The following is a 27,926-nucleotide window of genomic DNA, read 5'->3' on the forward strand; positions in this document are numbered from 1 at the left end:
TTTCCCCTTTCCCTTCCTTCCTTTTTTCACCCAGTAGGGGTTTGTGAGGTGAGGTGGCAAAGAAAGATAAAGAAACACTTGTTAATTTAAAAAAAAGAAAAAGAAAGAGGTGTAGCCTGTCAGACGTGCTTCCTAAGACAGTGTTCTTAGCTGAGAATGATAGTTCTCAGTAACAGCCTTGTTGTTTGTCCTTTGTTCTCAGAGAGGAACATGGCATCAGGAGGGCAATGCCATCAGTAACAGCCTACTACTACTACACTGGCTGCACAGTGACCTTTGGTAGCTAGGAGGCCACAATGAAACCTCTGTTGTTGTTCTTGAGTAAAGCAACATGATGGAGTTGGCTTCATGCAGTTCCCTAGTGCAGAAACCCACAGGCAATGGAAACTGTGTGTATCCAGTCAAAGTCATGCCTATAGGTACAATGAATCACTTACTATTATTTGAGTCAAAAAAAACCCCAAACAAAACAAAACAGAAAGCACTAGTAAAAATCCGATGCTTTCCAACAGTCAAAACAAGGTCTATCCTATTAAAAGGTATCTAAAAGAGATGTTCAGATAAACCATCTCACCCTGACCCTTTTATTCATAAGATAAACCAATCTCTTTTCCTTTGAGGTGACGCAGAGAAAAATAAATCACACATCCGTATCAGAGATTTGTTATCACAGATTATTTAATCACAACTTGAAACATTATGAATATAAAACAGATTATTGGCGTGGGTATCAGAGCCTACCCAATTCTGTGTGAGATTCTTTCCCCCACTCTGGTTTTCATGCGTTGGCAAGAGAACTAGAGGAAGGCACCTAGCATGTTGGATGGATTGTTTCTCTCCCTCCCTTAGTCCTGGACCCCTTGGTAGATCTGCAGATTTACTGGGGAACATTGACAAGAATTGCACAGGATGGGCAGGCAGGGATTGATTGGCTGTAGCCACATTGACAAAATTATAGCTCCATTGAAAACTGAAGAAATCAAGGGAATGGCAGACTGCCATTCATTAATCTTTAGGCCAAAGCTACAAGGTCTACATGAAAAATACAATTTTACAGGCTCAGCATATACCTTGTTTAAGATTCATGAGACTTATGGAGATTCACTAGATTTCAAATAGGAGGCAATTAGGTTGAGATGACTTCGTTGATCACATTGGGTATTCCAACCAACTTGCAACTTTCTGCCCAAAGCTTCCTCTGTAGGTCCTCATCATAGGTTACAGCAGAAGATTTAATAATTTTCTCATGATAAAGGTAACAGCCACCAACTCCTTCTAGCTCTGGTGCAACTGCTGCATAAATGGATGTGATTGCCCCTTCATCTGGAGTCTGCAGGAAGAAAAAACTAAAGATGAAAATAGTCAACTTTCGAGTATAGGTCACAACAACACTGGTAAACAACTAACACGCAGAACGATAGGATAAAGAACTACAGAGGTCTGGAACTGTGAGGGTCTTTAAAGGCCAGTCTCTTTCATTTGACAAATGATAAAACAGACCCAGAGAAGTTAAGTGAGTTGCCATTGGTCCCGTAGTTAAGGGCTAAATCAGAACAGGAGTCCAAGTCTTCTTACTTATGGTTCAGCATTGTAACTAATAATACAGTTGTTTTTGTATTAAACTTATGGTTCTAATGCAGGGCTGGTAGGCTGTGATAAGAAGTTCTTCAGTGAAAGCATCATTATTAATGTTAGTTTTCTCTGGAGCGTATGCATACATTAATAAATCTCCCAGTGGTATGTTTCTCACATGTTGGGTTAATACATTTCAGTAAGCAAACAAAGAATTTTAAAATCCCTAGTGTAATTATCAATTTTTACTACTCTTTATTAAGCAGAAATGCTCATTAATTTCACTTGAAGCAGATGAGTTCTCAGCCTATTTAAACAAACAACATTTTTCAATGAGATGAAATATCAAGACATCGAAAAGGTCCTGTTTTGAATATAAACATGGTAAGTCACAATTGAGAACTCACCTTTTTACAGGCCATGATTGTCAAGTTGAAAGGTAAATTAAAAACAACAACTAATTTAGAAACATCTGACTAGAATACAGGAATATATTATACTTTTAAAACTATCTTTCTCCCCACCTAAAATCCTCTCTCATAAAATACTGTAGAAGGGTATTCTAGGATCATCACATATACCTCCATTATATTCTGTTTCTGAAATCTAAATTGTCATAGCCAGCCCAGATGCTTTTAGGGGACCTAGAAATGTTCCTAGAAAAAGCAAACCTACCAATAATACACCAAGTAATTGGCTTTTTAATACAAGTACATTTTATAAAGGGAATTCATTCACATGTTCTCACTTCCATTAGAATGTAAGTTCCTGGAGGCCATGTATGGTCACCCCACTGATACTGGTGGATCCCTTGCCTTCAAGATTTCTGACACCAATAGAGGGAGGCTCTCAGGATTCAAGAGCTACAAGGCTACCAAAGAAGAATAAGTCAACCCAAGTTGGCAAAACTAAGCAAGTTGAAGTTTCCTTCCTGAACTGTATTGGGCCTGAGTAGTCAATGCTTTCCAAGCTTGGCTTGGGAGAGAAAGAGGGAGCAAGTGAGGGAGAGAGACAGACAGATACAAAGAGAGATGGTGACATAGAGACAGAAAGAGAGAATGTAAGCTCCTTGAAGGTAGGAATTTTTTATGCCTTTCTTTGTATTTATTGTATAAATTTGCATAAACAGTTGCTGCTTCCCCCATGAGAAAGTAAGTGAGCTCATCAAGGGCAGTGATTGTTTTACTCTTTATACCTGCGTCTCTAATGTTTAGGACACTAAAAGGCATGTATCTTAATAAATATTTCTTGATTAGTTGGTTGTTTGATTCTACCAAGGAAGGAGAGAAGTTCAAAGTCTCATCTTCTCTCAATACAAATAAACTCTAACATGGATATTGCCATCTTCCCTAAAAATTTTACCCAAGAACCTAAACCTGAACTGGAATCAAGTTTAAAAATAGATACCAGTAAGGCTGTCTTTAATCTCATTATGCCACTGGACAGCCATGGTATAGATGTTACATTTTTATAATTGTATCAATAAGAGGATTTTTTTCCCTTATAAATACTTTATCTCTACCTTCCAAAAATATCTTTAATACATACAGTACCAGCCTTTGATAAGATTTCTATGAAAGAGACACTCAAGCTAAATGCCATTCAATTTCCTTTCCTGTCATTGGACCCAGGCTTCTGAGTGGAATAAGGTGAGTAAAACATGCTGCCGTCTCTTGGAAGTGAAATACTCCTGGGATCAAGGTGAGGGAAATGCAGGTATATGGGAGGTGAATTACACTCTTTCGGAGACTCAAATTGAACTGCCTCTCATTTAATTCTTGTAATATTTTCTTTCCAATAAATAACTATCTTACCTTGAAGTAAGTGTCTTTTCCTCACCAAGGTATGGGCTCAATTACATTTATAGAACCCACAACTGATTCTGAAAATATACATTTCTTTTTATCTTCAAAAAGCCAGAGAAAAGTTGCCAAATTGTGCTAGGTCCCATTCTCAATACTAAGTTAGTTAGGGAAGTTTCATTTTTCCCTAGTCCACTTATAAATTTATTCTGATTCCCAATGATTCTATCACAAATGCTCTTTGCTTCTATGCTTGCCAGAGTTGGCATGATGAAGTGATCTCTAAACCTAGCAATGAAATCTGGCAGGCTGTGAAGCTTCTCTGTTCTGGTAGGAGAGAGGGGAAATTCAGTACTTCCACTAAATCTAAGAATGGCTAATTACACTTCTAATACTAATTAGGCAAACAATGAAAACTGGGTCAGAGTCCCACTTCTTTAACTAGGGACTTTTAAATGGAGACTGAAAATTGTTAAAAAGCCATGTACTTTCGAAAACTTCTACCAGGGCTCTACTCTGATATCTCCCCGAGGCATGAATAGGACTCAAAGTTCTTGAAGGTTAGGTCAGTGAAGGGCAAATTCTGAGACATTCCACCAGGCTGAAAGGGCTTTATGTATGGGACCTGGGGCAGACAGTACGACTGTTGAATGAGGACCAGCCTAGCTTTGCAGAAGCTCCTCATTAGGTTGACCTCAGGGTGAAGAACGGTTTGTCTAAAACATCTCTCACTGATCAGCGGCCAAGTCATAACACTCCACTGGTGAAGCTATAAACTGTGGTAGCTGTTCTAGAGGGGGAAAATGCACACAAAAAATTCCACAGTACCATGCTAGAAGAGCAACTAAACTGACCCAGAGATAGCTCTATTGGGCATTTATCCCAGAGCAGTCCAAAGACAGAGGAAAAAGTCCCATATATACCAAGATATTTATAGCAGTACTTGTGGTAGCAAAAAGCTAGAAACACTTTGGATGTCCAGCAACTGGGGAATTGCCAAATAATTTCTGGTATATGACTGTAATGAAATATGAAAAATCCAAAGAGAGAGGAAGCATGGAATAATGAATAGAAAGCTGACCTTGGAGTCAGGAAGACCTGACCACATACTTTCTGTGTGAGCCTGGTCAAATCATTTGATTTCTCTGTTACCTAGGCAATTATCTAAGCCTATAAATTATAGAACTGGAGTAAGTTGTATTGATAAAGGGAATTTCCTCACTGGGAGTTCCTTACATTAATTTGCAAAGATAATGTAGGTACATGCTTCTACATAATAATAAATACCTCTGTTTTGTTTTTAAATAAATGAAAACAACCTTTAGACTTCCAAATAATGTAGCTATTTTTTGAAAATAGGAACTCATTAAATGGTCTTTTTCTCCCATTCAAAGGATTGTCTTGGGCTAAGGGCAGGGAGAAAATACTTTTCTAGCATTATCATAACTTTGCAAATCAAGATTAGTTCCTTCTATCCCTATATAAGATAGAGCAAATCTACCATGTGTGAGAATTCCTGCTCTTGCCTTGTCTTTTGTTAATATCTCTTCTTTGATTTTCTACTAAACTAGCCTCAATCAAATTATAAGAAAAACAAAATCATAAGTTCCCCTTGCCTGGAGAAATAGTATACTAGTAATTAATATAGCAGACAAATAGATTTGCTGCTAATTAATACAATGAACTTTTTGTATGCTAGTCTTTTGTAGGCATGCAAGCATTTCCTAAGCTAGATCTGTTAGGAAAAATATTGAGTCGCATCTTCTCTGGGTACCCTCTCCCTAATTTGTATTTGTGGGTTGGGTCCCCTAAGGGGATGTTGACCCTGGTTCCAAGATATTCTACAGTTCCAAAACTATAGCTCACAAGCTTCCACATACATATTTACCTCTAAAAGTTATCCAAAAGACACAATTTTTTTCAAAGCATTGTTTTTTACTGAAATGGCATTGCATGAACGGTAGTAACAAAATACTCATTCCACCAACCTAAGACATGCTCTCTCACAAATTCACACAGCTTCAGTGGGAAGAGTGGGCACATGTACATATAAGGACAGAGATTGGACCTATGACTTCATTGTGAACTTCAAGGTGAAAAAGTACCTCAACCAATAAAGGGGGGCACCTTCTCCACAACTTACAGTCTTAAAGCTCTGCCTAGAACATCGAGATTCTAAGTTATTTGCCCAAAGTCACACAGAATTTCTCTGTATCCCCAGTGCTCAGTAGACTGCTTGGCAGATAGAAGGCACTTAGTAAATACTTGTTGATGGATTTATAGCCAGTATGTATCAGATATGGGACTTCAATCAGTTCTTCTTTGCTTTGAGATCAACTCTCTATCTATTATGCCATGCTAACCTTCCTCTAATTATAATACACACGTGTACATGTGCACATACACAATACATATATATCATGATACACACATACATACACACTGGTATGTAGTATATATTCACACATATACATAACATATATACATAATACATTCAATAAATATCAAAGGTCTTTTGTTAACTACTAGCCTTATATTCCTAAGAAGGAGAGAACCTTTCCTGACCACAAGTTAAAAGCCCATAGATAAGAAAGCTCATGTAGAAAATCATTCAATGACTCTGATAAGTGGGCAAATAAGAATGTCTTCCCAAAGACGTAAGTCCAAGGATTATGAAAGGCAAGAATTAATATAAAACTAAACGTAAACTTGGCCTTGAACCCCCTAAAGCCTCAAAGGACAAAGATTTTGAGGAAAGAAGGAAACTAATTAAAACACAGACAACCATATGAGGAGGCAAGGTCTGTGTATAAGGGGAGACAAGAAGACTTCATTCTTAGCTTGATGTTTTCTTTGTGGACTTTCCTCTTGAGAGTTAGCATTTACAATGGCAGAATCAATGGTGGGCTCAAAGCCAGAGACTATGAAGGCCTGAAGGAATATAGCCCTGATGAAAAAATCTGATGCTCTCAGCTGCTGTGTTCCTGTACTTTTTTCTGAGACCATGGACCTTGAAATATTCTTCTGATATGCATTCTTTGGGTGGGGGAGCCACTGTCTTGTCATAAAAACCTCCCATTTAGGAAACATATGCTTCTAAATGGTGGGGGAAATGAACGGGAGAGTCTTGTCATATCTCCAGGCCCCAATCTCTTCATTCAGGTTCTCAACCCCAGGAGCTAGGTTAAACAAAATTGTTATCTAAGCAATCTTCATCTTTGGCACTTGTCCTTCACCTTTTTCCTTGTTCTCCCCTTTCTTAAACTTCTCTCTTTTCTTTTTCCTGAGTTTCTTTCCCCACAAAACACCTCTCTTACCTGACTAACAACAATCTACACCAGACCTGCAAAACTGGGCAGTAGGTAGGGGCCAAAATTAAAATAGGCTAAGTTTCTTTGGGCTGCAGGATATGTGATGAGCAGCTCACTTTCCAAGTAGAGGTAAGTAGAGACAGACTGATGATGTTTGGTTGCCATGGGTCACATGACAAACAGGAGAGAGTGTGCAGTAGTGAAATCCTTTGGTAGGCCACAAGTGGCCCACAGGCTGTATGTTGTGCATGTCTGATCTACACAATGGTGTCCATTAATAATGGTTTAGGGTGCTATTTCAATCAGTGGCATTTACATTTTAAAGGACCAAATACAAATTCAAGATTTAAAAGTCTTCTTAAAATAGGTTTCTTAAAAGTCTTTTTTTTGTAACAGTAGAATTAAAGAGCTAAGGCTTATAGTAAGGCAACCATTTCTGGAAAAGAGATCTGAGACAAACCCCCGTCAAAGAACAGTATATAAGTAACTGCCTCCTCATAAGGTAGGTCCTGTCTAGCAGTCAAAGAATTGCATGCAACACCCACTGGAGATAGGGACTTTCTTGAGACTATGGACAGGTGCATCCACACCAGAATATTTTAGGTAACCTAGACATGGGAATGAATATATAAAGAATATAGAAAATAGAAGTCAGTTATTATTTCTTTTTGTGACATGTTCTTTTTGGAATTAAATATTAACAATTTTTTTTTTCTTCTCAGCCTCCCCTATTCCTCACACCAAATCTTTGGAATGAACATCTAAATTGATACTAAGAATTGTTCATATAGCAGATATTTATTTTAAATTGAATTAACATAATTTATTCTATGTTATACTAGATTTAAATGTTGGAATAAATTCAGAGCTGTCATGTTTAATTCAGCAGTCTAACTATGAAAATAAGCCTCTGCTTTACCCCAATATGGCATCTAAATGGACTGCTTTGATTTTTAAAGGGTGCAACATCTGCTTTCTCTAATGACTTACAGTCCCTTCCTTTTGTTTTTTCAAATATGAATCAATAAGTAAATGAATCAAAGGGAAAATAATTAAAACCACTATCCTTTTTGAAAATGCTCTCAATTCGGGATTCTGCTAAGCCTCATGTCAGATCAATGTCCAGTTCAATATCAGCCTGGTGAGTTCTTTCAAAACACAGCAAGTCTTGGGCACTACGTACAGAAAAAGCCCCCAGAACCATGAATGTTTAATTTGCTTTAGCACTAAAGCTGCCACTGCACCAAGATTTTCCAATTAATAATAATTAAAAAAAAGCACTGGCAGAGCAGCCTTTTCCCAAATTATTTTTCACAGCCATTTAATTTGTTAGAAGCACATGAATGTTTAGTCAGCCAGATCCTTTAAAGGAAGAATTTCTCAAGCTTTTTTGATCCATATATCATTTTTGTGGGGCCACAAAAATCTCTGATGGTATTTCCATCTACTCTCAGTGGGCGTAACAAGTAATCTTATGCACATTAGCAGAATTAATGGGAAGGAATGGGAGGGGAAAAGCATGGAAAGGAGGAGAGGGGAGAGAGGAGGAGAGACAGAAATGGAAATGAAAGGTAAAATCAAAGAGGAAGAGAGCTGAGAAGAGGCCACAAGGTAACAAGTCACTGATATCCTTGGAGAGAACAGTTTCAAAAAATGTTAGGGTCAGAAATCCAATTATAAATGAGAAATAAGGAGCTGGAGAGGGAGGGCTAGTAGCAGGAGGATCCAGGAATTCTTTCTAGTATCTCTGTCCAAGTCTACTCTCCTCTGTATCCTTTGGGATACAGTATCCCCAGTGAAAGTGAAGAAATATAAGACAATAGCTTGAGGGAATATTTACAGGGTGAAGGTTTGTGGTTGCTGTTGTTTTGTTTATAAAGATGAGGAAGACCTGGGAGTGTTTGCAGATAGTAGGAAGGACCTAGGGGAAAGTGAAAGGTTGAAGATGAGAGGAAGGGAAGTAATTACTGATTGGAAGGGATGGGATCAAGGATACAAGCTGAGGACTTGGCTAAAAAAAAGTATCACCTTCTCAAAGACTGATGCAAAGGAAGAGTAGTTAGATAAAGATGTCGAAGGGTTTTGAGAAGTAATATGAAGGGAGGTCACAATGGATGGCCATTTTCTTAGAAAAGAGGCTATATACTGAGAGAATACAGTTTGGTGATCCTCCTTACACTAGGAGACTTTAATATTTGCATAGATTCTTTGTCAAAATCCCCAATCTCCTAATTCCTTATTACACATCAACCACACATTCAGATATATGCCATGTCCCTAATTAGAAATTCGGACATTCCCCTATCTAATAATAACCTCTTCATTCCACTTTTCCCCATGTTTCACCTCTCCCATTCTTTGTCTTCATTGAGACTTCCATTTCCTACCCTCTCCCCATTGATCCCCGCCCCCCAGTACTTTTTCAGGTCACTTCCCTAGGCTCTGAATTCTCTTTCTTCTCTCTCCATCCTTGACCCAATAGAAAGATGTTTTGCTCTAGACAGCCCTGGGACCTACTCATCTCTAGCCAAACCTTATCCCTAAATAGCTCCTGACATCCTTTTCCTTTACTCATGCGCACAAGCTGTTCATAACCATGATGACTGAGTACATTACAAAGCACAATTAACACAAAGTCATCCACAAAGAGGAGCCAGTGTTTCCATCATGTTGGCTTCTTCCCAAAGTCTTTCTTTTCCTCCAGAGATCCTTCCCTGAAAAGAACCAGGAACCACTGATGTCCTCTTTCAACCCTGGAAGCAAGAAAAACTTGGATCTCTCCCTTCCCACACTACCCCACACACAGGCATTGAGCATCAAGTCATCACTCTTCGTGAGTGAGGAAAAGTTGCAAACAGTTGAGCTCCAGGACATAGTCATGGTGTTGACAATCCTGGACTTTCCACCCCTGCAAAGGAGTGTGCGTGTGTGTGTGGAGGGGGTGGGGGGTGTTTTCTCATATATCTTCTTTGGGGCTATGCTTGTTCTTTCTAATTTTTCCCTGGGATTACTTTCTGATACAAATTGTATCCCTTCAACAGAAAAGAACCCTTTCTTAGCAATTTAACTGACATGTTTGATTAACAAAATGTTGCAAGGGCCTCTATCACATTAACTAGTCACAACTCAACTCTGGTTCAAGCTTCTCATCTGTAACAGTTTTTGCCAATATACAAACAGTATATGACATGGGGTAGCTATGAATGTAATTATATGTTTTCACACAGAGGAGGGCCAGCAAAATGCCCCACCAGTGAAGTCTGCTCTTGGTCTTCCCAATTTCCTCTTGTTCCTTTCTCTTCTCTCAGTTGCATCATTTCCTCATGCCCTGGCTTCTCTTTCTGGTGACCTATATCATACTGTTTTCCAATCCCTTCCCCCAATCAAACCAGGAAAAAAGAAGGATCTAAGGGCATCATTTACTTTCACTGAAACACACTCAAAACAATGTTTTACCTTGCCCAGCATCAGTATTTGCATTTATTAGGCCTTTGGCTCCCCTTAAGGAGTTCCAGATAATAGCTTCCAAAAATTGCCCGGAGATGCACTCATAAGAGTACAAGCGAGAAGCAGCGTGGCTTAGAGCAAAGGGAACTTCAGGAGCATATGATCTCAAACCTTTTTCAGTGCATGTGTGCGTGCATGCGTGTGTGTGTGTGTGTGTGTGTGTGCTTAAAATATGAGGTAGAGGTGAAGTCTACAGTGATGGTAATTAAATACATTGCTCCTGACATCAGCAAACCTATGCACAAACAGATGTATGTATATATATGGATTTCTTGTATGTAATATAATGAAGGACAGCATGGTACAATGGACACAGAGCTGATCTTAGACTCATGAAGACCTGGGTTTAAATCCTGCTCCTGACAGCTCCTGACTGCCTAGACTTTCCTTATCATGCTACAGAAGCTTCCTCAACCTGGAAGTTCGAGCCACTCCTGGATTTCTTGCCCTGGAAGTACATTCTCCCATATAGTTTCTTCCTCTGATTGTCTGGTTATGCACAGAACTTCCTATTTAAGGAAAGTTTCCAGGCTAGTCAAGTCTTCATTCCTCTCCATGCTCCATTTATGACTCTCTGGGCTTTGTCTGCCATCCTGGGGCAGAGAATGTGTTGTCTTATTAAATACAAGCTCCTTAAGGGCAGGGACTGTCTTTCTTTCTGCTTCTATTCCAAGCGCCCAGCACAGTGCCTGGTGCATAGTAAGAACTCAAATGCTTGTTGACTTCTTGACTTGATTGGGCAAGTCATTCAATCTTTTTAAAGCCTCAGAAAACTCTCCAAGGCTATAAACTACAAAGGACATTCTGATCTGAATTGGTAGGAGTTTCCTCATTGGAGGTCCTCATAACGATGAAAAAGAAGTGTATGTTTATGTGTATACGCATAAACATATGTATAGATGTGCACACATATATCTGTCATCATGGCCATTCCCATGAAATCTTTAAAATTTATGCCTAGTATAATACTGATCATGTTCATTTTGATTGAGATAACAAGAAGCCACAGAAAGTAGGTGGGAATCTTCCCTAAAGTTATCCACCCTAACGTACGGGTTTATCATTTTAACATGAACTGCTGAAGGGAATTAAGGTAACCATCGTGACAACTTAATCTCAATTCAATGAGCATTTATTAAGTATCTACCATGTTCATGGCACTGTGCACCCTAGGGATATAAAAGGTAAAGACAAAACAATCTTTCCCTCCAAAGAATTATATTCTGAGAGGATGTACCATATAGACAGATAAATAAATACAAAGAACCCCACCCCCACCCCCACACAAGCCTCAGTTACTATGGGACACGTGAGAAATGCTTGGAAGGAAGCTAGGGATTCTAAGAAATGGAAGTGAAGAGGGAGTACAGTCCAGGCATGGAAAATCAACTGTTTAAAAAGTTATGGATGAATGCAATGAAATGTTACATACAAGGAATCTGTCATTACAGCAACTTGCCAAGAATATATGAAGAGGAGTAAAATGGAATAACACTGGAAAAGGAAATGGGAGCCATATTTAAATAGGTTTTAAATGGCAGGCTCAGGAGGTAGTGTTTTGTCTTTCAGGGAATAGGAAACCACTAAAGGTTTTTGAGTAGGAAAGTGATATGGTCAGATCAATGTTTCAGGCTTATAAATTTGGTTGTAGTAAGAAATACTAGAGAGGGAAGAAACTGGAAAGAAAGTAAACAAATTAAGAAGCTACTATTATATCTCAGGTGACAGGAATCTCAGGCTAAATCGTCTTTAAGCTATAAATGATATTCTAATTACTTGTAAATAATGGAAAATAAGCTACCATCCTGGAAATTATAGCATGCAATGACAAATGCAAACAAGAAGGATGGTTTCAGCATTGATATAGAAAAAGGAGTCAGAGCAAGAATTTGTCAGCATTTCTATGGCACTGGCTAGGGGAAAAGGTGCATTCAAGACTCAAAGAAATCAATGTTTCATTGTAGAACTTCAATTGGCAGGGAAGCCAACCAATAGTCCCAACAGTCTCCAACTCATAATTTAGGTAATACTAACAGTAAATCTTCTGGAACAACAGCGAGTCTCCACCCCAGAAAGAAGGGGCAGAACTGAACCAACTTCCCAGCATTCTTAGCACAGTGAACTGTTTGGAGTCAGAAAGAGACCTAGTTTAGCCCTGAATTAACTTCAAAACAAACCAGAAAAAAAATCAGATAAGTCAAGGTCATGGATTTGGTGACACTATTCCTACTGAATTTTTCATTGAGACTTGCATACCTCATTTTGTAGCAAGCTACTGGGTTAATTTTTCCCTTACTTTTTTATATGCTATATCACAGTTTCTGGTTACTCCCATTATCCCACATTTTACTGATAAGTATTAAGAAAAAGATCATTGCAGAGTGGAAGATGTAGGTTCAAATTTCACCTTTGGCTCATACTGGTTGTGTGACTCTAAGTAGATCACTTAACCTCTCAATGCCCCAAGTGGCACTTCTCTGGATTTGGGGATTGTAAATTGCAAAACAAGGAGCCATTAGTAGAAGGAGTTTTCTCACTGGGAGTTGCTTCTGTCATTGCCATCACAGAACTGGTTGCCCCCAAGGTTTTATATAGGCTATATTTGTGATGCCACTAAGTCCTATCCAGAGTGTTGGAAAGACTGATAATGAGCTTTATATATTGAATTCAATTCCACAAGCATTTATTAAGCATCTGCTATCTCATAGAAACCACGACAGGCAATAAGGATTCAAAGACAAGACAAAAAGAGAGAAAGAGAGAATGGTTCTTTCCCTGAGGAGGGACTGCTATTCTACTGGAAAGAAACATAGAGAGAGATAACTTATATACAAAGTAATTTCTGAGGGCAGGAAGTACCAACAACCATCCAAGTAATAGCCTGCAAGTCATAGTATGTGAGTGCTCAAAGAACTTGGGAGGTCAAGACCAACTCCCTCATATTACAGATGAGAAAGCTATGGCTGAGAAGAAGTACTTTGGACACAGTCACAGTTAATGGCAGAGCTGGACCTAGAACCAGAGTACTGCAGAGTATTTGATCTATTAGCATAGATTCCCAAAGTGGATGATACTGCCCCCTGGGGGGCACTGGATTGATTGGGGGGTAGTAGACTCAGGTGCAACTGGTGGAGGTTGAATAAAAATAAGGGGGCTGTGGAACCAGAAGGAAAAGAAGAAAAGATAAGAATATTTTGAAAAACTGACTGTACCTGTTTCATCTGTTGTGTAACAGAGGTTAAGTTGTAGTGATTACATTATTTTCCAAATAAAGACAGAAAATGCAAGTTATAACCGATCAGTGGTCAAGTCTGCCAAGTAAGTGTTGGCAGGCAAGCATGTGGTACATTGTTGGGAAGTCCAGCATCTACGGGCAAGAATATGTGCATGTAATGACTTGTTTACATGTGGTTACATGATGCAATATTGCATCATCAAAATTTCAATGCAAGAAAAACAAGTTTATGATAAATTATTAAATTTAAGATGCATAATTTACAAATATATATTATATTTTTTTTTGAAATGACACAAATTTTTAAAAAATTGTTAAAGGATTAAAGAAAGTAGATTTCCGGGGTGCGGTGGGGTGCATCACAGAGTAATTTTTTTTAATGGGTTGGTAGACCAAATAAGTTTGGGAACCTCTGATGTAGAGCACCTGATCTGTGTCAATATAACCCAAGGTAAGCTGCTGTATTCTCTGATTTATCTTCAGAAACCACAAGAACCTCAGTCTATAATTTCCTCCACTGTAATCAATCTAACTTGAAAATATCAAACTAAAAGCAGAGAAGTTAAGCTTGTAATTATGACTTCATTGTCCTTGGAGATGATTTAAACAGCAAAACAGTTAAATACTTCACAATGCTGATATTAGGCTCAGATTGCAAGATCAGAAAGGGTAAGGATGTTTCTTGCTTTGGATAGCGTCTACCACAATGCTTTTTGGTAAAGAGTTAAGTCTGAGAAGTGAGTCCTAATGACAACTATGTAGAAGTTATTCTCATTTTTTTTATATCCCTTGAGTGGTCTCACAGAACTTTACTTGTATTAGTTCTCTAGATCAATGCTGTTATTCCTTTGAAAACAAGGAAATTGATGCACAAAGGTTCTTCTATAGGCCCATGGCAAGAGTCAGAGTTTCTCAGTTTTGTTTGCTCCTCATTGTTTGCTCCCTAGTCACTCTGTCTTTTTCTGTATAAATAGAATGCCAACTCCATTTGGAGACATCTATCTTTGCTATCAAGCCCACCTATATAAAGATTTTGCACAGTTTCTCCATCTGTTTAGATGGGCATGGCAATTTTTTTTTCCTTTTTTTGCTTCCTTCATTTACCTACAGATGATCTTACCTGAGTGCTACCTCTGAACAATAGTTATTTTTGGATAATAACTCCATGGATAATTAAAGCTAATTGAATCACAAGTACCGTCTTTTTTAAAAAGTTAAGATGCTACCTTGAATATTCTTGGAAATGAGCTCTGAATGTCCAAATGCCATGGGAATCTCATGGAAAATCTAGCTATTGTCAAGGAACACAAGGTAGATGAGATTAAATTTTATTTTGACAGAGGTGTTCCATAGCAAATTTTATTCCTTCCTGGGCGTATGTGAAGTTGTACAGTCTTGTCTGCAGAGAAATGGATACAAAATTAAGGATTTCTTAACCAACCTTAGCATGTCCTCTAAAAAGGATAAATAATATGCATTTAGCCTATTATGTTTTAATCAAAAAAGATTATCCATGTTAGGCTTAAAAAAAGGAACAACTACATAATCATTTGCAAAAATTTTCAAAGCCACAGGCTTTGGGAAAATAAAATAAATGTTCATTATTTTTAAAGTTCCAAAGTGAACTGCCATTCTGCAAAATAAATTGTTTTAATCATTTGCTCTTTGCTTGTCTCTATCCTCATCATCCGATCAGAAAATGGATCAATCTTTCACCCATCAAATTACATAGAAAACAAGGTTAACAAAAAGTAAGCATTCTAGCAACACACATACACACACACACACACATACACACACACACACACAATCTAAACATTTACAAATGTGTCACAGACCTTCCATGTCCCACACTGAGAGTGTCTTCACATTAGTCTAAGTCAAGCTAAGTTTTCAATGCTGAAAGTGTGCCCGACAAGGCAAGATCCTTGACAACGACATAAAAGGAAATGAAAACACTTAGAAAGAGAAGCTATGCTTTCTTCTCCAAAAGGGCTGAATAATCACAGGCATTCTTCCCTGCCAATTCTCATAACCATTTTTAGGACCAGCTATAAAAAACAGAATGTCCTAAGTTATTTTCTTTTTGAGACTAAGAAAATAAAACTTTAAAAGACTTCCAGAGTATAAATTACCCTGACATCCTTCCAAAAAATATCGAGAGGCTCCTCCTCTAACGTGATATTTCAGGAAAATCTACTCTTCTCTTATTGAAATAGGTAATTAAACATATACTTATCCCCTGAATGAAGAGTCATGATAGACTATTCAGACAAATAAACTCCCACCTAATTTTAGAAACATAGTCTCCCTGAATTCTCTAGATTTCCCAGTGGGTTTTAAAGCTCATTCAATTTACACATTGCTTTTGACCTTAAAGGTAAACTGCAAGGCTAAACTGCAAATTACATCTCAAATTTATTCGAATGTCTCTTTTAACTTAGCCTTTTCTCAGTGTTTCAAATTAGTTTCAATTTTGTATTTTTCTCAACACCCCAGCCTTCCAGGCTCTGAGAACAATCTAAATAGCTGGAAAAACCACACCCAGATGCTTCTGCTACAGTTCATTGGCCACCCAGCTTATCACCTTTCAAACATTTTCTTGGAAGCACAATTCTTTTACTCGGTGCTCTCTCGCTTTCCTGTGCTGTTTGTTTTCTTTTGTGCAATTCATTCCTACCCTTGGCCTCTCTCTTTTTGCATTTTTAGATCTTTATAATACACATTAATATCAATCCTCATTAAATCTCTCAAATGGCATGATAAGGCCATTTTCATGGATTCAACAGAAGCAAAGAAATATAAGCTTTGGATTTATGTCCACAGGAAGCTTCCACTCAAGATGAAGGAAAAGAAATGTATACAAATAACTAACATAAGATATAATCAGTGTTCCCTGCCACCACCACCACATCCTTTTTTTTAAGTAGAGGACAACAGTTAATGACTGGGACTCATGGGGACGATTAGTTCAAACAGCAGTTAAAATAAAGCAAATGAACATTGTTTCTACCATTAGAATATAATCTCTGTGAGGTCAGTACTGTCTCTGTATCCCCAAAATCTAGCAAGATGCCTGCTATAAAGCTTGATAAAAGCTGACTGATAAGACAGAGTGGGAAAAGACCTCACAGGAAGAATCCCTCCTCACAGCCAATGAATATTAAAGAAGAAATGAGAGGTGGGGTGGGGGTTGAGAGGGAGAGAAAGACTTGGTGGGTCTTATTTGTCATGACTTTTTTGTGCTGCTCCTTTAACATGAGGAAATAATATCTATTTGAGGAGGATTCATATTGTATTCTCTCACCCAAACCTCAAGCAAAACAAGTATAATTCCTCTTTCTTTCATCTTTCAAATATGTGGATATAGTTGTGCTCTCATTAAATCTTTTTTTTCAAGTCAACCATTCCTACTACCTGCAGTAATTCCTTGTATATGGTATAGTTTCTAGATCCTATCCTTGTTGTCATCTTCTGTATATATACCAGCTTTTCTGTTTCTTTCTTGCAATATGGGGAGGAGTGGGGGGAACCAGTACTCAAGATATTGTTTGTACAGCAATACTAATACCTCATTTACTCAGCACAATATATCTTTTTTAATGAAGCCTATGATAGCATATTAGGCTTTGTAGCTGCTATGACATACTGTCAACTTATTTTTATCTTGTTCAGTTGATTTTTAGTCATATCCAAGTCTTTGTGACTCTATCTGGAGTTTTCTTGGCAAAGGTACTTGAGTGGTTTGCCATTTCCCTCTCCAGTTCATTTTACAGATGAGAAAACTGAGGCAAACAGGGTCAAATGACTTGCCCAGGGTCACACAGCTAGTAAGTATCTGAGGCCTGATTTGAACTCATGAAGATGAGTTTTCCTGGCTCCGGGCCCAGTGCTATATCCAGGGAGTCACCTAGTTGATACCATTTTACTAATTTTGATCTTGGAAGCTACCAAAAAATTCCAAGATTTTTTCCTCATGAACTGATGTTTAATCATGCTCCACTCCAATCCTCATCCTGTACATGTGAAGTTAACCATTTGAACACTGACACATATTTCAATGGATTTTTGACCTCATTTATGTGGTTACTCCCTCCAACAGAGAAGAGTGCAATGTACTTTCATGTTCTTTTCCTGTGTGATTCTATTCCATGTTTCCTATAAATCCTCTATGTAGTATCGACGAAAAGAAAAACACTCTAGTACTTCCTCTAGGCCTTTCAGAAGTTCATGAATATCAGAGCAGCATAACTATCCAACTACTATTCCTCGCTCTTGCTAAATGGCCTCCCACACTGTTTGCTCATCACATGCTTTCTGAATGATACCTTCCATCCCACTCATTCTGTGCAAGTAATCACTGGCAATATAATTCAGTTGACTTATGCTGACCCCATAGCTCTTCATTTTTTAAAATCATACACATTTTGATTCTTTGGAGATTATGGTGTACCAAGGATGAGAGTCATATATAATTATTGGGAGACTATTAGTGTTGAAAAGATAGATTCTTTGTGAGTGTGTCTGGGAAAAGCCTGGGATCATTGTATTACACAATTACCCAAATCCAAACTCTACTACACATTTTTTTTTCCTGGTGAATTATTTATTAATTTATTTGATATTTTAGTTTTCAGCATTGATTTTCACAAGAGTTTGAATTACAAATTTTCTCCCCATTTCTACCCTCCCCCTCACTCCAAGATGGCATATATTCTGGTTGCCCTGTTCCCCAGTCAGCCCTCCCTCCTGTCACCCCACTCCCCCCCATCCCCTTTTCCCTTACTTTCTTATAGGGCAAGACAGATTTCTATGCCCATTGCCTGTCTACTATACATCTTTAGGCCTAGTTTATTTTCCATCTTCAGTGATGATTGGACACAGAGATAGGGACTGAATCAGTTATTTCATTGGTAAGGAGAATTTCTCAAATGAAGAAACTCTCTTACCAATGCAGCTTGGCATTTTTTTATATCTTCCCAATTTATAGTTTGAGGGAGTTGTCTAGAGTCCCACAGCCATTGTGGGTGGGAAGTGCGACTTAAACCAAGGTCTTCTGGACTTGGAAGCCAGTTTTCAATGTGCTATGTCACACTGCCTGTCTAGGATATCTATGTACCCACATAACATGCATACAGACAGATACATACATACATAGATAGGTATTACAGATGTACACATATACGTGTAGATATGTATATGTGTATACATACATACATACATACACACATATATATTGGCTAGGTCTTACAATGGATAGAGCCCTGGGCTTGGAATCAAGAAGACTGATGTTCATGAGTTCAAATCAGGCCTCAGACACTTACTTGCTGCGTGATCCTGGGCAAGTCACTTCACCCTGTTTGCCTCAGTCATTCATAAAATAAGCTAGAGAAGGACATGGCAAACCGCTCTAGTATCTTTGCCAAGAAAACCTCCCCAAAAGGGTCATGAAGAGTTGGACACGACTGAAAGGACTCAACAACAACAATATACGTACACACACGGATATAATACAGAATACTGATGAACTAATCCATTAAGAGGCAGCTGTGACGAACTAGATTTAGAGTCAGACCACCTGGATTCAAATTCTATCTATCACTTAGCATTTCAATGACTCTGGGGAAGCCGCCCTCCCTGTTAGGGCCTCAAAAATGAGGACGTCGTACTAGTTCACTTCTGAGTTTCCTCCAAGCGTGAAATCTATGATTTGTTTGTCCAATTGATCTGCTAAATCTCTGACTGCACAACTGCTTTTCCTAATCTGGATAACAGGCATTCTTCATCCACTTGGTTTTTCTAGTAGGGTTTAGTATGTGAATTTCTTTCAAGTGATCTTGGACCTCAAGGAACAGCTCCTACAATCTTCTGTAGCTAGATGTGTTTAGTACAATGCCATTCACAATACAAATGTCTGAAAAATCAATGGACAAAGTTATCTCTGTGTTATATTTATCAAAAATTATTTATGATTTTAAAATGTACATAGGAAATACATTGTTGGTGCAGAGGCTTTAAGGGTTTTTTCAGTATGCTGAGGAAAATGTATCAACATCAACAACCAACACTATGTGATTTTGTACTGTGTAAATTTTAAAGTTAATTATGTGACTTGGAAGATGTATTCTGATATAGCAAAAAATCATCTTCAAAAACTCCCTATTCCACTCATATTTTCATGAAACAAACTTTTGATGTGGGTATGGATCATTTTTATAAAAGCAGGAATATAGGGCAGTGGATGCTGATATCTAATCAGGTATATTTGAAGGGTTAAAATCCCTCATAATTTTTTCCAATCATTTGGTATCTTTCCAGGAGGAGCATAATGAGGTGAGAAGTACACTGGGATGTCTAGATTCAAATTCCAGCTTTCCTACTTACCATGTGCGTAACTTTGGGCAAGTCACTTAACTTGGCTGTTCTTCAGTTACTTTATCTGTGAAATACGGGGTTTGATTAGAGTAAACTCTGAGATCCCTTCTATAATCCTGTGATTTCTCCTATTTTAGATATCTTGGAAATTTAATTACGAATATGTTTACAATTTTTAAAAAACAGCATACATTTCTTTTTGTGTATTTCATCTGGACTCCTCTTTTTAGCTTCATCGTTGTGTTATTTCTTCTTCCTCCCATCATATATCAGATACTGAGGTGTTGGGAGTGCAAATGTATTGGTTTCCTTCTCACTGATGATGAGAATACGTCACTAAAGACACACTGGGAAATATGTTCTATGTGTCATCTACTGGTTGCTTTCCAGTTTTATCTATAAATGTTCTCAGGATCCTCTGGTTCGGTCTTGTCCCATGCCAAGCTTTCTCCAAACATTTTCCTTTCCATTGTTTTTCACTATTCTGCAAAGCAATACTGCTCGTAATCTTCTGGAATTCTCTTCTCTAATGTTTTGCCCATAGGTTTGTCCTCCAAACTAGTGTTGTACTTGGTTATCAAGGCTCTCCACTTAACGGGGAGATCTCTGCTTTGCTGCCTGGGGTCTTTTGGCCTCCTTTATGGAGATAAGCAGAGTCAATGTCTTTACCATTATCCATTTTGCTTTTGGGGAAGAACTGAGCTTAAATAGTCAAAATGGTAGCTGTTAAAATTATTAAGTATTTTCTGATCTTTACATCTTCATGTACTTTGACACTAGTTTTGACCTTTGCCCTAAAATCATAGGATTGTAGATATAGAGATGAAAGGAACCTTGAACATCATGGAAACATGCCCATAGAGGTTAAGCAACTTGTCCACAGTCTCAAAGTTAGTAAGTATATAAGGTAGGATTCAAATCCAGGTCCTCTTGACTTCAAGCACAGCACTATTGATTTGCACTATACCATGCCTCTCACAACTAGTTTATTATGTAATTATAATATAGGTGGCCAGGTATGCAGTGGATGGAGCCCTGGACCTGGGGTCAGGAAGACCTGGGTTAAAAACCTGACCTCGGATACTAAAAGTATGAGGCTGGGCAAGTCACTTAACTTCTGTGGGTCTCAATTTCATCCCCTGTAAAATGGGAATGGTAACAGCACTTACCCCCCACAATTGCGAGGATCAAGTTAAAAATATTTGTAAACCTTAAAGTACTATATGAATGCTAGTTGGTTATTATTATTGTCATGTTTGAATAAACTCAGATGGATAATTGAGAAATGCGTACCAGGAACCAATCATTTCCTATCTGCTGAAATAGGATAAATTTCTTTTTTTTTTTGCATGACTCTATTCAATGTTCCATATATCCAATGCATATTCTACAGATGTGATGTTTGTGATGCAGTTATAATGATACAGGTAGTCGACAAGTTTTGGCCTCTTTTGTTTATTATCATCAAACTTTTTTTTCTACTGTCCTCTCCTGTGTCCTTCTCTGTGTCAACTTAGGGAAATCACTGTGTGTCAAATTACAAAGTGCCTTGGTTTGAAAGATCTTATCAAATGACTCTTAATGGCGTCAACCTCTTAACATGTTGGTCATAAGCTATGATTATCCTCGTGGTTAGTTTCTTCTGAGGTTTATTCTGAGCATAGTCCAGGGATAAAAAAAATGAAATGTTTCTTGTTATATAATGACACTAACTCAGCCACTTTATTTACCTTTCTGGGAACATTTTGTGAGCCACACTTTTATTTAGCTGTAGTTTCCTTATGCATTTTGGCTCTATTTATAACAAGCATGCCAATATTTATGTCGTTCAGTTCTTCCAGTAGTATATCAATTTATTGGTGCTAAATAAAGGCCACTTTTACAATATTCCAAATCACATTTATTTATAGAGACTAAAATTGTTCAATTTTGAGAGGAAACAAAATCACTGAGAACAGAGTCATGTTTGAACCCAGTTTTTTAATCACTTTAGAAAAAAAGGAATGTATCAAACACAGTATAAGAACAAGTAAATTTAAAACAATAACTCCTCATAATGAGAACCCACATGTACAAAAATATTTACAGCAGCTCTTTTTGTGGTGGCAAAGAATTGGAAATTGAGGGGATGCCCATCAACTGGGGAACGGCTGAACAAGTTGTTGTATATGAATGTAATGGAATATTATTGTGCTACAAGAAATGATGAACAGGCAGACTTCAGAAAAATCTGGAAAAGCTTATACGGACTGATGCTGAGTAAGGGGAGCAGAACCAGAAGAACATTGTACACAGTAACAGTCACACTGTACGAGGACTAAGTTTGATAGACTTGGCTCTTCTAAGCAACGCGAGGTTCTAAGACAACTCTAAAAGACTCATGATTGAAAATGCTATCTACATCCAGGGAAAGAACTAGGAGTCTGAATGCAGATAGAAGCATACTCTTTGCTCTCTCGCTCTCTTTTTTTTGTTTCTTCTTTCTCGTGGTTCATTCCATTGATTATAATTCTTCTTTGCAATATGACTAATGTGAAAATATGTTTAATATGAATGTATATGTAGAGCATATCATATTGCATTGGGGAGGGGGGAAGGGAGGAAGGGGGAAAAAATGTGGAATTCAAAAGCTTGTGGAACTGAATGTTGTAAACTAAAAATAAATTAATTTTAAAAATTAAAAAAAGAACACCACTTAAAAAGAAAAATGGAGAAATGAGTAAAGGCAAGGGGGGAGGCTCCAACAATGCCTGGATGTTGTTTGTTTTTGAGTTGTTTCAGTTATGTCTGACTCTCCATGACCCCATTTGAGGTTTTCTTAGCCAAGGTACTAGCATCGTATGCCATTTCCATTTCTAGCTCATCTTTACAGATGAGGAGCTGAGGCAAATAGGGTTAAGCGACTTGCCTAGGGTCACACAGCTAGTAAGTGTCTGAGGCTGGATTTTAATTTAGGTCCTCCTGACTCCAGGGTCATCGCTCTAGTCACTGCACCACCTAGCTGCCTAGTGCCTGGATACTATAAAGTAAGAGAAATTGAAGAATAAATATTAAAAAGAAATCAAGTCTCCAAACTGAAAATAAAAACTTCATGATATTTCAGAGTGGCTAATAGACACAATGAGAAAAATTAAGGAAGATCTGGCTTCTTTAAAAATGGAATTAAAATAATTGATGTAAGAATGAAGACATTAATAGGAAGTTTAACAGCTTGGAAAGTTCTATGTAGATTCTTAACAAAACTGTCAAAACTATGAACAGTAGAAAAACTATGATGGAAGAAAAAAGTGACAGAGCTGGCAGAACAATTATACAACAATCAAAGAACAATACAATTGGAATACTTGAGAATACTGTAAATGAAAGAAAAGGGAGCTAGAGGATAGAGTTCAGAAATAAAGCCTGAGAAGTAATGTTCTAGCAAAAATAAATGTGAAGAAACAAAGAGTATGAATGACATATTTTGGGAAACCAAAGAAGAAAATGTCTCAAAAATATTATAGGGGACAGAGTAAAATTGACATAAAACAAAAGACACTGACAGAAAGCAATCTAATTCAGTTCTCTAAAAAAAAGCAACCACCAAACTCCAGAGTTTCAATGGCAATGGGAAGACATTGCAAGAACTTAGCAAGAAGCAAGTCACATGTGAATAAGCATAAATTTAAATCATGGAGAAGTTCTCAAATATAAGAAACTAATGATGAAATAATAGATAAAAAAAAGCAAGAAAAAAGCTCACAAACCTTGCTTACCTATTGAACAAAACTAAATACATTCGTTCATAAGAAATTATGTTTTTAAAATTTGCATGAGATCTTCCAGGGATTTCTAAAGAGCAGGGAAAGTCTAGTTTAGACTTTCTATATGAATAATGTCCCCAACAAGATCCTTAACTTAGGAGAAATGTATTTGAATAAATCAAGCAGTATGTATTAAGTGATTACTATGTATTAAACGCTGGGAATACAAAATCTAAGACATTGTGATGAGGGGGAGACAACACACTTATTAAAGAGTCATGGTCAGGGAGAAGCATTTTGGTCCAGAAAGTTACATGGAGAGTGTTAAGATCTTAGGACAGTACATTGAAAATGAATGAAAAATTTAACAATGTAAGAACAACTGGTTAATTAAAGAATTTGTATTCTATAGGTCAAAAAAAGGGTGCTGTCTCTTTGAGGTTCCATGGAGGGAAAAAGGGCCAGAAATCGATTGCCAAATCTGAAAGAAAGTAATCAAAATGAAGCAGATGATTTTAAAGAGGGAAGATGGATAATATTTTGGAAAATATTACTGTGTCTTAAGGATAGGTGCCATAGATAAACTTTAAGTTAACACAGATGCGAGGAAGGACATGGTAGATGTAATGGAAAATTTTCCAGTCTCCTTATATTTGTCTGATGATCCATCTCATGGATCAAGGAAGACTTCTTGATATATGAAAAACTGAAATGTTGCCAGAAGATGGTAACCAGCACAGTGAAGGGTGTTAAGTTCATGTCATAGGAAGACTAGTTGAAAGAACTGGAGATGTTTAGGCTGGGGAGACAATAGCTGTTTTGAGTATTTTAAGAACTTCCATGGAGAAGAGGAATGATTAGACTTGCTCTTTTTGGCTTCAGAGGACAGAACCAAGAGAAGCAAGTGCAAATTTTACAGAGGCAAATTTAGGCTTTATGTCAAGAAAATTCTCCTATCGATGAGAGTCATTCTAAAACTAAGAAGGGCTGGCTCAATAGGTGACAGTTTTCCCTCCTTGGAAGGTCTTCAAACAGGTTGTATGACCACTTTCCTCATCTGTCAGTTACAGTGAACATTCATGTATGAGTTGGATAAACACTAAAGTTTCAATTTTCAAATGTGATTTGTATCATACACATTGCAAGTTAAAGATTAATGACTATTGAAAATACAAAGAAATGTGGGAAGACTTGTATGAAATGGGTGAATGAGCATTTATTAAGCACTTGCTATGATGATAGGGATCTATAACCACAGCATGGGGAACTTTGCTAGTCATTAAATCTTGTCGATTTTTCTTCAAAATTCTTCCCTTTATTTCCATTCCTATGGATGCTATCCTGGTCCTGGCCTTTATCAGCTTATAACCAGAACAATTCCATCACTGGCTTCCCTTATTGTAGTGTCCACAATCAGTTCAACATGTGTCTGACTGGTTATACTTTCATAAACACTGCTTTTTATACAATGATACTCCCCTTCTTCCTAATCCCCTCTTGCCTCCAAAAACTTTAAGAGGTTTCTATTCCCTACTGCATAAAATCTAAATTCATCTGCCTGGCTTTTAAAATACAAAATGAAACAAAAAAACTTGTCACACTCTACCTCTGTAAACTTATTTCTTACTAATCTCATTCGATTAGGCTCATCTACCTTGCCTTGAACACGTGAGGTTTTATCTCTATCTATACACATTCTCTGTATCTATTTCCCTCCATCTATCCAAATTCTATCTATCTTTCAAGGCCTAGCTCCAGTCCCTAGCAACTCTAGTTGACTCCTCTGAGTTTTCTACTACAATCTACCCCCTATAATTAGCAATTAGTTATATCTTTCACTGTTCTTTAATGTTTCATGATCATCTCTTCCTCTGACTAATAAATGGCTTCAAGTTCCTTGAGGGTAGGACCATGTCCTATACTTCCCTTTTTATATTCCACAGAGTCCCACATAGCATTGAACATAAAATAATCATTAAATACATACTTATTTTTGATTGAAGAGTAAAATAAGCCTACTGAATTAGTCTTTATCTGATCTACCAGTTGTTTAGCCTTCATCTTGGAGAAATATCTTCCAGCAATAAGCAAATTGTATCTTACTTCCTGGTGTTTCCAGATTCACTGTCAAAAAGTATTGATCTTTGAGGACTGTTGGCTCAGTCTTTGAGGATAGTATCGATGGAGGTTCAATCCCTGTTCAAAATAGATGATTGCATAAGGAAAACATCTTTTCTGTGGCCCCAGACTGCCTGTGACTATAGCTGATGAAGTGTATGCCATTTGTTACAAGAGGTACTGGTCAAAAAGGCAGGAAGATCAGCATAAATCTATCATGACTCCTGGAAAAGCAGCTTTTGTGTGTGTTCGACTGACTGTAGGCTAATAGTCTTATAACTTCAAAAGATAGCACCTTGGGGGGAAAATACTCTTATAGAAACCAATATATTTGCTAACTTGTATTTGGGGACTATCTCCTTATTTGAGGATAGAGTGTGAATCTTTTAGAATTCTGACCTTTGAGATCATCTGCAGGGAGAAATTGTGATTTTGAACAATGAAAACTTCCATTCAGTATGATTACAACTACTCTTTATTCTTCTGTCATAAACTTTGTTCTCTTGAGAAAGCCCCTGCTGCCATTGACCTTCAATCTGTGTTTCTCTGCACTGAGTAAAAAAACCACTCAAATTGACCTACAAACTTAACATTTTTGGAAGGGTGAGGCTTTCTAGGTTTCAAAGAAAAGAACCACATTATGCACCTGTTCACATCTAAAATAAGCCCAATGCCATGCTAGCAAGACAGCTTTTCAATGTTTGAGGCTATTACTTCTCACGACTAGGAAGGAATAGAAAGTGTACCATGGGGTATCTTCAAAGAAAAATCTGCAAGATGCCCAGTAGGTTTCTGGTGGACCGTAGAACAAACCAAATGCAGCAAATCAGAGGTCTATTACTATGTTCCCTAGACACAAAGGCCATATCATTTCCATTCTCAGGAGGAAGAGTATCCCCTTAATTGTTCCTTAAACAGTCAGTTCTGTCTAGATGTGGAAAGATTTGCCAACAATCCTGTGAAATAACTTAAAAATTTATTTATTTTTACAAAGGTTTTCTTTAATTCTAGTATTAACCAAAGCTGAGGACAGGGAATAAGATTTGTTATGACATCTAATTTCAGCATGTGATTTTAGCAAGACCTTTATTTCCCAAGGTACTGGATGACAGGGGACTTCATTACTTTTTTTAAAAAATTGTGTCAAAAATAAAAAGAAGGATTACTTGTATAATACTTTTTCAACAACTAGCTGCCATCTTCCCCAGGAACAACATATTGGCTTATATTTTGGGAAGAAGAAGTAGGTGCTCTTTGAAATCACTGGTGAGGTGTTAGAAACAAAGGGCTTAGGATATTAAATTGTGACTTGGTTCATACTTGCCAAATCTCATAATCAATTAATGGGCACCTTTTGAGGATCAAGCACAAAAGGGAAAATAGGTGTTACCTAAGACCTGGCATACATCAAAAGAGAAGGATATATATATATATATATATATATATATATATATATATGTATATACACATACACACATGCTACATATATATGTATATATATCTTTATATATATATTTAAATCATGAGACTTGGGACTTTGTCCCAGGTTTATCACACTTGTTAGATGGCCTTAATTATCTTCATACCTCAATGGTACTCTGTAAAGTGGAACTGTCTGGAGTTAACTCTTAGAGGCAGTCAAAAATATTTAAAAATGTCTATAATATGCTCTGGGACTCTCTTCATTCACTCAAACAAACATTTATTAAGTACCTACTAAGTGCCAGACACTGTGATATGTCCTGAGGACACAAATAAATGAAAGTCTTTGCTTTCAAAGTGTTTACATTCTACTGGAGGGAATACAATATAGGTACAATACAGGTAAGTAATCTTAAGATGAAGAGAAAAAAGTGAATTCATACAAAATACTATCATAAAGAGGAGTAACTATTCTATAAACCCTAAGCTTTGGTCACCTTTTCTTTTTCTTTAGATTCTAAGTAGGTCACAGAGTGGACCTACTATTACTATAATGCCTTCTATATAATTATAATGAATTCTATATAATTATAATGAATAATGATTTCTCATTTTATATTTTACCATGGCAGACACCATTATTATTCAGTCAGCTATGTATAGCTGGTAAAATAAAAGTATGATCCTCAAGGGAAAAATCAGATTCTCAAAAACAATAATTATAGCAATTAATTATATCTTACATTTATATTACATCCTTCATCTCAAGGGATCATCGAATGTTTTAAATGTGCATAGAAATTAGCTCTTCTACCAATGAGTTTCATGGTCTCTAAGGTGA

The 27,926-nt window shown here is 37.3% G+C and overlaps 1 protein-coding gene across 2 annotated transcripts in view; it reads right to left on the reverse strand.

Moving 5' to 3' along the window:
• Positions 1-653: 653 nt before the first annotated feature.
• Positions 654-27,926, reverse strand: part of DHRSX (dehydrogenase/reductase X-linked) — a 391,217-nt gene continuing 363,944 nt past the window's right edge. For both annotated transcript variants that reach the window (XM_036743124.1, XM_036743123.1), the window contains one exon: positions 654-1,330. In XM_036743124.1, the coding sequence (XP_036599019.1) occupies positions 1,127-1,330 (204 nt within the window). In that variant the 3' untranslated portion in view covers positions 654-1,126. The remainder of the gene's footprint in view (positions 1,331-27,926) is intronic.

This window comes from Trichosurus vulpecula, chromosome 2 (assembly GCF_011100635.1).
Source record: "Trichosurus vulpecula isolate mTriVul1 chromosome 2, mTriVul1.pri, whole genome shotgun sequence".
Taxonomy (NCBI): domain Eukaryota; kingdom Metazoa; phylum Chordata; class Mammalia; order Diprotodontia; family Phalangeridae; genus Trichosurus; species Trichosurus vulpecula.